Source organism: Lepidochelys kempii, chromosome 1 (genome assembly GCF_965140265.1).
Source record: "Lepidochelys kempii isolate rLepKem1 chromosome 1, rLepKem1.hap2, whole genome shotgun sequence".
NCBI lineage: Eukaryota > Metazoa > Chordata > Testudines > Cheloniidae > Lepidochelys > Lepidochelys kempii.
In genome coordinates this window covers 225,534,638-225,549,394 of record NC_133256.1, presented here as the reverse complement: position 1 = coordinate 225,549,394, position 14,757 = coordinate 225,534,638, and the positions used below count along the sequence as shown (strand labels likewise).

At 39.6% G+C, this 14,757-nt stretch overlaps 1 protein-coding gene across 2 annotated transcripts in view; it reads left to right on the top strand.

The window, feature by feature from the left end:
* Nucleotides 1–14,757, top strand: part of FBLN1 (fibulin 1) — a 101,885-nt gene that overhangs the window by 31,652 nt on the left and 55,476 nt on the right. For both annotated transcript variants that reach the window (XM_073329642.1, XM_073329648.1), the window contains exons 4-9: nt 10–178; nt 810–869; nt 5,234–5,335; nt 6,118–6,255; nt 8,198–8,335; nt 11,034–11,177. In XM_073329642.1, coding sequence (XP_073185743.1) covers nt 10–178; nt 810–869; nt 5,234–5,335; nt 6,118–6,255; nt 8,198–8,335; nt 11,034–11,177 — 751 coding nt within the window. The remainder of the gene's footprint in view (nt 1–9; nt 179–809; nt 870–5,233; nt 5,336–6,117; nt 6,256–8,197; nt 8,336–11,033; nt 11,178–14,757) is intronic.

Genomic DNA, 14,757 nt, shown 5'->3' with positions numbered 1-14,757 from the left:
TTTTGACAGAAATGCTGTTATTGTTGCTTGCTGGGAAAGACAGCCCAAGTTCAAGGACAGAGCTGTGAGCAGAGCCAGCTGATAGGATACCAGTGTGGGCAGGTGTTCAGAGCTTGCTGTGTCAAGGGTCAAGAAGGCACTGAAGGGTCAATTAGCGATGTTCCTAACAAAGATCAAGGTATATTATACCAGCATTAAAATTAAGCTGAGACAGCAGAGCACAACTTCAAGACATAGTAGGATGCAGGGAAGGAGACGGGCTTGTACTTTTGGATAATTTATGTTGCAACTCTTCTTGTGCTGTTTTAAAATGTACGCCCAGAACAGCCAGAGATTTGGCTGGGCACCTTGAGATGTGAAGTTGCTTTTTAGAATAAAATCTAAATGAATAAATAAGGTTAGCCTAACTTCCGTCATAACTGCTAAGCACGCTCAGTTGCAACCAAAGTCAATGGAAGCTGAGGATGCTCAGCACGTTTGATGAAAATCAGGTTGAACTTTTACGTAGAAGCCTAATGTTAGGAACTCTTATTTGAAACTCTTGGTTCATGTGTAATCGGCAATTATACAAGCTATCTTATGATCTATCATTCATTTGGCAAGTATACTCTGTGTGCACGTGTGTTTGAATCAAGTGTCAAATAAAAACTATTTTGTGTGTTTATAAAATGAATAAATAATTCTTCAGTATTATCCTGTGGTAGAAGTACCCACAGATACTTGCTCCTCATCTTTTCCCAGGTAGATAGCATTTTATTATGAGAGGAAAACTGCTTTCCCTTCTAATGTCTCCTTAACCTTCTTAATAGTTAAAATTTCTGACGAGGAAGTAGACCAAGAGGATCCTTACCTTCATGACCGCTGCAGAGGTGAGTTAACTGACTGTTCCTATGTAGTGACTTTGTGTGTGTGTGTAATCATTTCAGTAAATGTGAAAAACTAAGCAAACTTAAATCCAAGGTTCACCCAAACCATTTTGCTTAGCCCAGCAATTCGCAATACAAATGGCATGAGAATCCTCTCTGAAATGGTAGGCTGTTTCTACCCTCTTTTAATGCTATTTTGATTATTGGAAGGAAAATCTTGCAAAATATGAGATCCTTTTGGATTTGTTAAACCAATGTCCGAGTAAGATGAGAACTCATTTGTCGTCTCTGAGGGACCAGTAAATGAATACTTTTTTTAAGGCACTGTGACAGGGTCCCTGGGGCAGAACCTGGACTATGGGACTGCTGAGCCATCCAAACCCACCAGCCTGGGTTGTCCTTGACATTGTGATGCAAATGTCAAGCTACAAGCTTCTGACCAGTACTGCACTTACACAGCCACCCACATGCAGGGACACGCCCAGTTTAGTTAATGAATGATCTCCCAGCCACTCATGAACCATCAATTGGGAGGCGTTAGCCAATCCCCACCCCAGCTCCCCAGGCTTGTACACCAGAACTGTAACATCTTGCACTGGTCAGAAGCCTGACAAGTGTAAGCTCAGTACTTAGTTCGCCCCTCCCTCAATGTGGAACGAACATACGCTAGCCTTTGTAATTTGAGCTGAGATTCACCAAGCACTTCAACCAAAGACACACTGTTTTAGATAAAATATAAAACAGATTTATTAACACCAGAAAGATTTTAAGTGATTATAAGTAGCAGGCATGGAAATCAGAGTTGGTTACCTTAGAAATAAAAGTAAATTCTCTGTCTAAATGCTAACTTAAACAGTTTAAGCAAGATTTGAATCAAACAGTGTCTCACCCTAATAGATGGTACAAGCAGCAAACCATTTCTCAGTACAAAAGCTGGATTCCCTTTCCAGCCTGAGATCAATCTTCCCCAGTTCAAAGTCTCTGTCTTCCAGGTGTTCTTCCAGGTGTTGAGATGGCAGGGTAGAGAGGCCAAGTGATGGTGTCACTGCCACTCTTTTATACTTTCTTCCAGCTGCTAGAAAGATCCTTGCTGTTGCAAGGGTTAGTCTGCCCCTGTGGTGTATGTGCCCTTCTTGGAGAAGTCTCCAGGATAGTTGATTCTTCTTGATGGGCCATTAACGCTGTCTGGGTCCTCCTTTGTTGCAACGGAGAGTCTGGCTGTGGGCATTTCCCAACCTCACAACATATTTCAATAACACCTATAGCAATACTTCATATACAATGGTTATGCACACAATCCAAGAGGATATTAAGGTTCAGCAGATCAAGACTTTTTCAGTGATACCACACAAGGCACGCATTGTACAAAATATATCATAATCATATGACAGTGGTGAATATGGGGGTTCCAGGATGCTGTTTTGAGGTACCAAGTGTCACAGGCACATAAACTCCTTTTAACTTCAGGGGCAGTTGAGAGTGCTCAGGGCTTTGTAGTAAAAAGCCCCTTATAAGATTAGGTTGATACACTGGGCCATATTCTGTCCTTCAGTACTACATGCATGAGCAAATTTGGAAATCCTCGGGGAGCTTCAGTCAAGATGTGAGTTGGCTTGTGGGCTCTATTGAATGCAGATGAGAAGATAGTGGGTCTGTTTTGATGAAGACTTTAGACCCCTCCCTATGGAAGGGTAAGGTGCTACTGCCAATAACATTTAGGCAAGAACTTGTTTGGCCCTTATTCTGGAAGTCCTCTTTTGAGGCTCAGAATCTCGCCAAATTTCAAGGCCTACTTCTTTTCATATTTGCCAAGGAGCTGGGAGGGAGAGGTGAGGCAGAGTTGGTTGGCTGTGTGGATGTTGGGTCATCTCTAAAAGTTGTGGAGTTTAATGTCTTACGTATTAAATTTTGTACATGCCCTCTGAGTTTTATGGAAGTGCATACTTTGCGGATCTTAAATCTATTTTATAGAGCTCCCAGTGAGCTCACTGAGAGTTATTCACACATGGCTAAAGGCAGAATTTGGCCCTCCATTATTGTCACTTTCTCCAACAAGATAGCTGTCCTCAGTAGTAGGCTCAGAAATGTCAATTATACTGTAAAACTTTTTATTTCAAATATAGGCTACAATTTAATCATGGCAAAAATAACTTTTTACCTCTTGCTATTTGTCTGCTGGTCTGAGGAAAAATAGCTTTCTTTTAAAAGTCAGACAAAAACCTTAGACCAACCACTTTAGAGCTAAAACTGTGACTTCCTTCTAATCTTGTGTATTGGGTAACACAATATTGTACTGCTCAGGAGTAGACCAGTTTCTCTTTCCTGGTAGAGCAGGGATGAAATCTGTACCAGCACCTTATGAGATGCAAATAACTTTCTCCTCTGTACCAGCTGTGCCCATTGCCCATCTCTACCTACCTGTCTGAGAGGGTGTGTAGCAGACCCAGGTTACTTGTGCTGACCCCGGTGCTCTGGCAGGCGATATGGGTAGCCCACAAAGGGGAATAACGGGACAGCTTATACTCCCTTGTTTGCTGGGTGGGCATGTAGGGAAATAGGCATTTTTGCCCTTAAGAAGTAGAGAATTTTACATCTTCTGCTGTTTCCCTTTGCCTGGGCTGTCTTTTATTTGTTCATAACATTTATTATACTAACGCATTAACAAAAACAATTTCAAAGGAGATATTTTTTTTAAATGATGGGCTAGATCCTCGGCTGCTGTTAATCAGCATAGGTCTACTGATTTCAGTGGAGCTATGCTGACTTACAGCCACTGAAAATGTGACGATATATTAGAAATACTCACTGGGATTTTCAAACTTCCTTAGGTCCCTTTGAAAATCCCAGCCTCCAATCTTAATGGTTTGTAGTTTGACATGGATATTGAACAGCATTCCCGTCTATTCAGTTGTATCGAGAACCAAAATTGATTCCAAACATATTTGACCTTTTATTTGAAAATGTCCAGACAAGTTACAACGAGCACAGTGGCATCAGGCATTCCACTTTTAGAGCTTGAAGAACATGTGTATTCTATTCCTATCCTTGTTCATGGTTGAGATGATTAGATCTGAAATGGCGTAACTAATTTCTGTTTGACCTGCACAATCCACATGAAAATTGGAAGGAAAATGAAAGAAAGATAAATAATGACTTGTGCATTGATTTTTTTTTGTGTGGCAAGTGCGTGGTGCCTCTTGGACGGAATATTTGATTTGGATAATCTGTTTATTTTGATTTACTGCCTGTCACATGTGTTTCATGTATCTAAAAGCTTAAAACATCAGAGATGTTTTATTTTTGGCAAACATTTCTGAATAAAGTAATACATTTTGGATTTAAAAAAAGTTTGAGTTAATAGACTGATATTCCAGTATAAGCTTTCAGCACATCGTAGTAGAGACAGTGCTACAAATGCTTTGTTTATGCAGGTGTTTCTGTAGGACACAATGTTTTGAAACTGTACTGTTTCAGTGTCCAGGGCATCTGTATCCCATAAGAGGTAGCCACAGATACTGTGCCCGTTAAGCGATGATTTACCATATTGCCTGTTTGGCTGTTATACTGCATAGGTGTTAGAAACAGAAAACACCTGTTGAGCCATCAGGTCCATTATCCTGCCAAAGCAAAAGCTGGCTCTCCTCCTTGACTCAGGATAATAAATCACATTAAAAGGTGTTAATGTTATACTTTCCTAATATTGCTTTTCCATGTAAGCAATTGCTGTAGTAGCCAGATGGAAGTTATTCGTTTGCCAGACGGAGGGGAATTGGTCTATCCAATTGCAAATGGGAGTTGTTATCCATTAGACATCCTTTCTATTAAGGGCTATGCTATAAACAAGTTTGAAAGCCTGTAAAGAATCATTTCTATCACTTTTTTCCAAAGATGAGTTCAAATGTGTCAGGCAATGGAACTTCCAGCAATTCTCTGGGAGTCCATTTCACAGTCTGAGGGTACTTATGTTAGGCAAATGTCTGATTTGACTATTATGACCCTTCTAGCCTTCCTTATGGGATAGTAGTTGATATTAAAAAGTCACGTTTTGCCAACGGTTACCCACAGAGGTATCTGAGCTTTCCTTCTGAACTCTGAATAGGATATATTTGTGATGGTTGACTAAAGTTGACTTTTTTTAATGCTGGTTTCTTTCTGCTAATTTTGTAAGATAAAATAATCTGATGTGTGAATATTTCTTTCAATATTCCTCCATATTTCCCATTTTTTCTTAGTGTATTCTTCGAGTATACTAGTCAAACATTCTGTATTTTGCTGGGCACTCAAGTTTAAGTAGTTGACATCTTTCCAGTTTTGTGTGATGAACTGAATTGTGAACTTTGTTCTCAAAAAATCACATCTGTTTTTAGGAGGTGGTCCCTGCACACAGCAGTGTAGGGACACAGGCTCCAGTGTTGTCTGCTCCTGCTTTGTTGGGTATCAGCTTCTGTCTGATGGTGTCACCTGTGAAGGTAAACTAAATGATATGATTGCCTCTGTTTGTTGCTTAAAGGTAAAAGTGTTTTGGTTTTTGTGGATTTTTTTTTCAGGATAGAGAATAGGACATACTTATATTGGGAGTGGAAGGAAACATTGGACAATGAAAGGCTGAGTTAGGTAGGGTTTGAGCATGGGGACAATAGAGGTAAGGAGCTGGGAAGAGACCAGTTCAGTGGGGCAGGTGGAGGGTTTGCAGATGGATAGGAAGGAGGAGAAACCTCAAGTCTGGTGTTGTAAGTGAAGATAGCAATAAAAGCATGCCTTTCCATTTGCAGTAGTAAATGAATATTTATATAAAATACAGGTTTCAGAGTAACAGCCGTGTTAGTCTGTGTTCGCAAAAAGAAAAGGAGTACTTGTGGCACCTTAGAGACTAACCAATTTATTTGAGCATAAGTTTTCGTGAGCTATAGCTCACCGATGAAGTGAGCTGTAGCTCACGAAAACTTATGCTCAAATAAATTGGTTAGTCTCTAAGATGCCACAAGTACTCCTTTTCTTTTTATATAAAATACAATATGTCTTAGACCTGAGTTGTTGAATCCTTATAGTTGAAAACACAGTGAGTATCTAAAAATTGAGAACAGAAAAGAGCAGTACTTTTTTGTGGGATATGGAATTCACAGTGCACCCCACATGTGGGTGTTCAAAGTTTCAGTTGCCCCAAGCCTGACCCTTGTCCCTTTCTCTTCACAAGGATTTCAAGTCTTTTATATGAACTGTTTAATTCTCTGTCCACTTTGGTTACTTCTAGATACTAATGAGTGTATCACTGGGATGCACAACTGTGGGATTGGACAAACTTGTGTCAATACAGCAGGATCCTTCCGTTGTCAGCGTGAAACGAGCTGTGGGACTGGTTATGAACTCACTGAAGACAACCATTGCAAAGGTATGTCCCAGGCTGCAAATTGGGCATATATGAGATTGATGTTTACCAACATTTATGATGCCCAAAAATGCTAAATAAATTGTCTTGTTTTTTTTTGTTTTTTTTTAAATACATGTGTAAGTTGTAATTCCATACCAGATGTGTTGTATAGTCTAATATGAGCATCTAACGCTTCGGCCTGAGGTGCTTTCTTCATGGAAATGTAAATGAGCCGCAAACCCAATTTGACTTGGCTTCCACTGGAAAACAATCCATTTGCAGCTGAGAATGGTCTTGATGATTTTTTGCACAGTATTTTCACTCCCCTGAAGGATGTAGGCCAGCTACTTGGGCCTAAATTTTGGGTAAGATTATATTATAGAGATTGATAGATAGTGGGTGTTACAATTTAATTTTTAAAAAAAATTTAGTGTTTGGTTTTTTTTCAAAGTGCTCAGTTGACCTAACTTGGCTCCCTTTTAAGTCAAAGGTAAAACTCCCATTGACTTAAATGAGAGAGCAGTTTTAAGGCCATGGAAAATTCCACCTATAAGCATTAATAATCTTTTCCCAAAGGAATAAGGGGAGTCAGCCTTTAGGCAGTGCTTACCTATTCACATAGCTTTGGAAACTCTTACTAGGAGTTCCCAAATTATCATCTTGGAATTATATTAACTATCAGGACAGAAATTTCTACTATTGCTTTGACAGCTTTTGAAAAATTACGTTTTCCCTTAAGGAAAATACCTAGCAGCCAGATGTATGATAGCTGATACTTGAAAAAGGACAGATCCTTCAACATTAATGGCATGGGGAAATATGAAATCCTTTTCAATGGAAAAAATGACAGAGACTTTATATCAGGATTAAATAGATGTTATAATGTCTGGTTATCATTTTTTGGAGTTTGAATAAAATAAATACACGGATAAAGATAAGAGGTTGACCAAATATAACAAATTTATACCAAAGATAACAAATACAGGCTATGAATAAGATTTGTTAATACTTGCATGGAATGTTCATATATGTTGTTGATAAAAAATATAAAGTTTTAAAAAAAATTAACACAGAATGATAACCTTCATTTATTGTTTTTAACCATCATGTAAAATCAAATGGAAAACTTTTGCCTTATTACAAAAGTCTATCAGTTTTATCCCTATTAAATACTACAAGGCTTTTCTATAAGGGTTTTTAAGCCTACAGGAAACATTTTCAATGTTCATGACATTTACATTCATTTTTTTTTCCCACTGAGCTACTTTCCCACAAAAATTTGCTAAAATACCTACATCTTTTATCGCTCCAAAGAATTTTTATCCCATGACAAATATAAGGCTCAAACCTGAAGTCTTTACTCTGTTTTTACATAGGCAAAGATCTTTTTAGAATCAATTATCTAAATTCTCATTTACACTCAGAATCTTCTACACCACTCTGACAGTGGAAGAGGGCCTTAAAGTGAGCATAAATTACACTTCATTTCATGTTAAGCCTTAAGATGTAGATGGGCCTTAGTGTAAAATGAGAATGAAGCCTGATGAGCTTTCCTGAGAAAGGACTTAATAAAATTAAGGACTTCAGGATTTAGGCCTTTATTCAGCAAAGCATTTAAGCACATGCTTAACTCTCATTGATTTCAGTGGGATTTAAGCACATTCCTGAGTGCCTTGTTGAATCAGGGCCTTAGAAAATACTGCTTCAGACTCTGTGAAAATATTGCAAGTCATTTGGTTGTTTAATAAGATGATAAAGAGTACCAGCCTGCTGCCTATTTCTGTGAGATTCTGGTAAAGACAATGGACCAAATTAATCTCCAGTGTAACTACTTAGAAATGATGAATGAAGTTACACCCAGGATGAATTTGGCCTATGTTTCTTAACTCTGTCTTCTGTCTTAAGTGTAATAAAAAAACTTCTGTAAAACTCTTACTAACTATTTTTTTTTGTGATGTACCAGATATTGACGAATGTGAGACTGGTACTCATAACTGCCTCCCCGATTTTATCTGTCAGAATACTCCGGGATCTTTCCGTTGCCGACCCAAGCTACAGTGCATGAATGGGTTTATACAAGATGCGCTAGGCAACTGTATTGGTAAGACATATTATCACTTAAATAAATTCTTAGAGTTGTGCAAAGGCCAAGTTATTGCTGTACGGGTTCAGGTCTGAGTCTCCCACGTCAATCCTAATGCTGATGTTCATCTTTATATATTACATCATCTTCCTGCTCCCATTAAAAGTAGGATTTGATTATAAGGGAATTAGAATTCTAAGTCTGATTTTTCAATAGAAACTTAGGCAGTAGAAATCTAAGACCTGTTGACTTTCAATGAGACTTAGACACCCAGTCACTTAGGGTAAAATATTCAAAAGCATGTAAGTCTTTTTTTGTTTATCATGTGCGTCTAACATAGGATTTGTAAAAATATTAATTCGTTTTGACATACTTTCTCTCCCTTTATTCAAATGATTTTAAATAACCATAGACATGTAGGGCTCGAAGGGATCTCGAGAAGTGATCAAGTCCAGCCCTCTGCAGTGAGGTGGGACCAAGTAAACTAGACCATTCTGGAAAGGTGTTTGTCCAACCTGTTGTTAAAAACCTCCAATGGTGGAGATTCCACAACCTCCTTTGGAAGCCTATTCCAGAGTTTAACTACCCTTGTAGTTAGACAGATTTTCCTAATATATGACTTAAATCTACCTTGCTGCAGATTAAACCATTACTTCTTGTCCATCCTTCAGTGGACATCGAGAACGTTGTTTAGAACTGAAAGTCCAATGCTTGGCATTACTTTAGCATAAGTGTATCCTCTACAATGGAATTCGCTTTTGCTGGTTTGTTCAGCTACGTAGAACAGATATTGCTTTCCCAAGCCAGCTCCCATAATTCAGAGGAAAGAATTTTTTACCTTCAGAATTTTTACCACCTCAGGAAAAGAATGTAACGACCTGTCGGAATGATAATTAGAGCCAATTATAATGGGAGTGGAGTTTAATTTGAAGGACAGAATAAAAACTGTTAAGTTTTAGGGTATTAATACTTTGCATTCTAGGACTTGTGGGATCTAACCTGACAAACTAGAATTCTATAGATGTCAGAATAATTGGCTTTCAACAGACTTTAAATAGATTCGCCTGGTGTGTCCTACAAATCTATCCGCTCTTTTCATTATAGTAGTACTTCAAGTCCCAACTTAACTTTAAATTCCCTTAGCAGCATAGCCTGTTTTGGACTCGTGAAATCTGCTGAGCAACAGGATTTGCCAATTAGGTAGCATGCGATCAACTTTCCATTTTCCTTTCAACCTCCCTTCCTTTGCTGAAAACTGACATTTGAAAAACACAAGGCTGAAAACAAAATTATCCATGTATAAAATTACACTTGATAAAATGAAGCCAGTTCTGTATGGTCAGATAACTTATCCCTTAAAGACTAATCTCTGACATTTATAGGGGACAGATTCGCAGCTGGTATAAATTGGTGTGGATCTGTTGGCTTCAGTGTACTAAACCAGTTTACACCAGCAGTGAATCTGGCACTTATAATGCCTTCCACAGTCCATCCTGAAGAATTCCCCGAACACTTCACATGGTGGTTGCAAAAACTATTCATCGAATGCTGCCCTGTGTTGTGATGAGCAGGAAGGAGAACAGGAACTTTCCTACCTTTCCAACCCACAGCTTCAAAGTAGGACACTTTCCTTGCACTCTTCAGAGCTGGTTGAAGCGTCTGCTGGTGCTCTGTGTCCAAGGGAATGAGGTCTGGTAGGTGGGTGCATGGCTCAGCAGCATAAGCTACAAGGATGGGGGGGGTAAAGCGTACTCTGGGACAGATTCACCAATCCCACTCCTGCCCTGGCTATCCAGAGTCATTCAGCCCTAAGGTGGATACTCTGCTCTATTCCACACTAACTCTGGGATGGAAGCCATCAGCTCTTTGACAGTAAACCATAAAACCATAACACTACATAAGAATGTAGGATACAGAGTGAAGAAGGTGTTCGCCTGAAACTACAGGGGGAATTTTAGGCAGGCAATTATCTAAACTGAATTGGAATTTGGCTAGGATGCTGTACACTTATAGAAAGTGCTATGCCCACATGCTGTCCGGTCTTCATACCATTTCCCTGTTCTCACACAGCACACTGCCCCCTGTACCAGCATGCTGTAGCACTGATTACTAGACTACTACTGAAATTCTAACTTCAGCCATCACTATGTGCTGGGCTTTCCTTGGAGATTTCCTCTTTAAATACTTGGCAAGTCCTTACTCTGCTTAGCTGGTGATATGGCAATCTGAGGTGCTTTGGTCTCATGTAATTACATTTTAAGGGTCTCTTAAGTTTATAACATGTTTGTGAATGTATATGATATATGCTCCTCCCTGTCATAAAGTGAGCAAATGCCCATTTGTGGAGAATAGTACGGCATTACATGGGTGACAGAGAGATGGCTAGTTTGCAAATAAGCACTTCTACTCTTCAGTCTCTGTGCATAAGTGGTCGGTTACATCTTTGCTCATGTTTTTATTTTCTGCATATTGGGGAGATTTCCAAAGGCACAAATAGGAGTTATGCACCCAACTCCCATTGACTTTCACTGTTTGGGCATTACCTGCCCTTTATGTCTTTTCAAATCTCCCCCTTTGATATACTAAATTGTGCAAATGTGTGTCTGCTCTCAAGGGCTGATTCCCAAGCTTTTAAGGGTGTAATGACAGTATCTTACCTTAAAATGTCTATAAACTGAGAACGGTTTTCTTTAATTGAATTTGTATGTCATCGTAGATATCAATGAGTGCCTAAGCATTAGCATGCCATGCCCAGTTGGACAGATGTGCATTAACACAGATGGCTCATATTCCTGCCAAAGAAATGTACCAAACTGTGGACGAGGTTATCATCTCAATGAAGAAGGAACAAGATGTGTAGGTGAGTAACAGAAATGGAGTAAAACTGTTAAATGAACACATGCATGTGCACACATCTACTTTTTAACCTAACTTGTCTGTTCCCTGCACTCAACCAAAGCCATTCTCATAACTACTTCCAAAGCCTACTCCTGACTCTCTTTTCTTGCTTCCCCTTACAAGCGATGGATTGCAAACAACCCCTCTCTCTCCTCCTTCAAATCACTCCTGAACCTCCATATTCTGTGCAGTTTGTGTGATAATGACCATGCAGAATGGCATTGTCTGCTACTTGTATGAATGTACTGAAATAGTGTAGCAAGGATGCTATTCACTCTGGTGCAGAAGACCAGCAAGAGGCCTCTGAGCCACTTATGTCCAACATAAACCATCATAACAGGTTTTAAAATCTTTAAATGATTATAAATTGTCACAGCTCCGTTGACTTCTTCAGTGAAGTTGTGACAATTTTATACCAGTTGAGGATCTGCCCCAATATATATCTACAGTGCTATATAAAAATTACTTTGCACAGTTCTTACATAGTGTCATCTTCGCTTTTTCATTTGAGACCCACCATAGTGGTAATGGGATTTTAATCAAATAATTGAAACCCAGGAATTGAAGTCCAGGAGCTACTCAGTCAGTGTATATACCTCTAAATAGGTTGTCTTCCTACATTGGTTCCTCTCTCAAAACTTCAATGTAGCTCTTATGTATTTATTAAAAGAAAAAGCAAACTAATATGAAGCTTAGTAGATATGTGACTAATTAATTTACTTCTGATTTCCCTAAAGCTAATCAAATAGAACACAATGCAATGATCAAATTAAAGTTACAATTGAAATTTGATCAATGGTTCAAACTACCTGACTTCCCAGGCTTGTCAGACACCTCGCTGGCACCTGCCCTTACTGTGAGGAAGCCTTGTCTGTGCCTGCCGAGGCAACTCCCCAACTCCTTTGGCCATGGGCAACACAAGCCTTTCTCTCTAAGCCCTGCAGATCCAGCTCGTTTTCTACAGGCTAGTGATAGGTGCACTCCAACCCTTGAGCCTTCCGAGCATCTCTATGGCCTGTCCAGCCCCTGGTCCACGGGACACTCGCAGTATTCAGTGCTCCAGAGGAACAGTCATCCCAGCTTACCAGCTACACCTCAGCTCACCACTTTGCTTGACGCACAGCACTTAAATAAACGTAGGCTTGATTTCACTGTGAACATATCTAACAAAACTCGGAGATTCAAGTGATAGCGAGTAGAAGTGTTAGAAACAAATGGTTGTATATAAAATAAGATCATAACATCCATTCTAGGGATTTGACTTAATTAACAAAATACTCTCATGTCTTGTAGAACGTTGCTCATCCAAAATCCTTGCAGCTCGTCACAATGAGATTGACTGTGACTCTCTTTTCATGAGACAGCCATGCCTCCTAGGTGAAGGATCCAATGTGTTTCTTTGCCCCACAAGATATATCTGCCCCATCCTTTGTTCTCGTTCATAAAGAGGATGCCCTCTGCTGTTTGCTTCATCCTGTGAATTTCTTCTCTTGTAGACTTCAGTCACTACTTTTGCCTGTGGCTCAGTATGCAAATAGGCCTCATACAATAGACAAATGACTAGATGGGAGATAAGAGTCTGCTGCCTCTTACCTGAAAGGAGCATTTGCAAAGTATGTCACCTTCTGGTGACCCACTTAAACACCAAGACCTTAAGAACATAATTTTTAGAATAGTTACATAACTCCTTAAATATTATCTGTACATACATTCTGCAATGATTATGATGACCGTGGGCTACTGGCTTTTAGTAGATACCTCACATGCCACCCTTTGGTGAACTATTATGCCTATATCTGACTCTCAGGATTCCTGTAAAATCCTGTGCCCTCTGCCAGTTGGTACCAAGAAGTCCCTGAATCACAGTAATTACATCGATTTATAAGGTAATACAAGAATTGCCTCAATGCTTCGCAGAAAAGTTAAGGAAGAACACCTTTCTTTTAATATAATCAATTGCATTAAGAATCTGCTAAAAGCAGAAGTTGACTTTTGCCTTTGTTTTAAGGAAGTATAACTCTTGGAATGATTTCTTCCTAGCTTCCTACTTTGGTGTTCTGCCTTAAGTTTTTCTGCATATACACCCTAGATTAGACTCTGTTTAATTAGCTTATTTCCCTCCCTATATGACTGCAATGTCTGCATCTTTCTGACACTCTTACACAAATGCAGAAGTGATTCTTAAATCAGGCACTTAGAAGTTTTGGAATAACATACTTTTAATCCAAAATAATATCCTTGTAATTAGATAACAGGCTTGTGGGTTTTTTTAGGGTCTACCTAGGGAAAAGGTTAGTAACTGTCTCTCTGTCTTTGTAATGGAATACTGGAGAATTCAAATGTCTCTGAATTCTATAAAAAAGCACTCTCTCACCTTTTTTTAGAGTGTCTAATTCATGTGACTAGTCTTAATTGAGAACTAGTTCTCGTGTCGCAGATAACTTGAGCTTTTTTTCATCTGCAAGGAGGTGGTCAGTCTATTTTTTCTCTTAGGGCTTGTCTTCACTACCGGGGAGATTGACCCTGCTGCAATTGATGCAGTAGGTGTTGATTTAACGGGTCTACTGAAGACCCACTAAATCAATGGTAGAAAACTCTGTGGTCGATTCCGGTACTCCAGCTACCTGAGAAAAGTAAGGTAAGTCAACCGGGGAGCGTCTCCCATTGATGCAGCACAGTAAAGAGACTGGGGTAAGTCGACTTAAGCTACGTTATTCCTGTAGCTGGAGTAGTGTAACTTAGGTCGACTTACCCCGGTAGTGAAGACAAACCCTGAGTGATAGACTTCAGGCTTGGAGTCTTTCACTTCTCCTTTTCTGGAGGCTGGTCCAAAGAAGAGAGCTTGCCACAACTTCAGGTGGTGTTGGTGCAAGAGAGGCCTCCTTTTCCTTCTGCATGGTTAGACTTTTGTTTGGTTCAGTATCCCCTTGCTCTGCCTCAGGGATCATCCTTGTCCAATTAGAGATTCTAGCATGTTGGCTATAGCTCATTATGGGCCAGTAATTTGGAATCTTGAACTGAGGTCATAGTAGAAAATTCCAGTTTGAGGCGGACATTTTCTTGCAAAATCCATTCATGACCACAAGCAGATGTCCTCTTTGTAAGCAGGACATGTGGGAAGGATTTGACAATAGACTTCTGTCTAACAGAATAGGGCCCATTCTCACTTTGCTAAAATATAATTAATGGTTGTTCATCATCAGTCACACTTGTGCATCTCCACTCGTTCCTTGTGACAGTTAGTAAGCATGACAAGGGAAAAGGGACTCGGGGGCAAGGAGGTGGGGGATAAGCCCAGGGTAAGTGCATGACCTACTCCAGTGCCATATCACCTAAAATCAAAGCCCCTTTAGCTTAGCATTTGATCAAATACAGTTATGCTGGCCCAAACTCAAATCCGGCCCACGTTCCCTACACCACACATAACATGGGATCCAAGGGATATTTGCTCTGTAGTAATAATTTGCACTTGTAGGTCCTACTCCAGCTCTCACTGACGTCAAAGAGAGCCTTGGTATTGACTTCAATGGGAGCTGGATCAT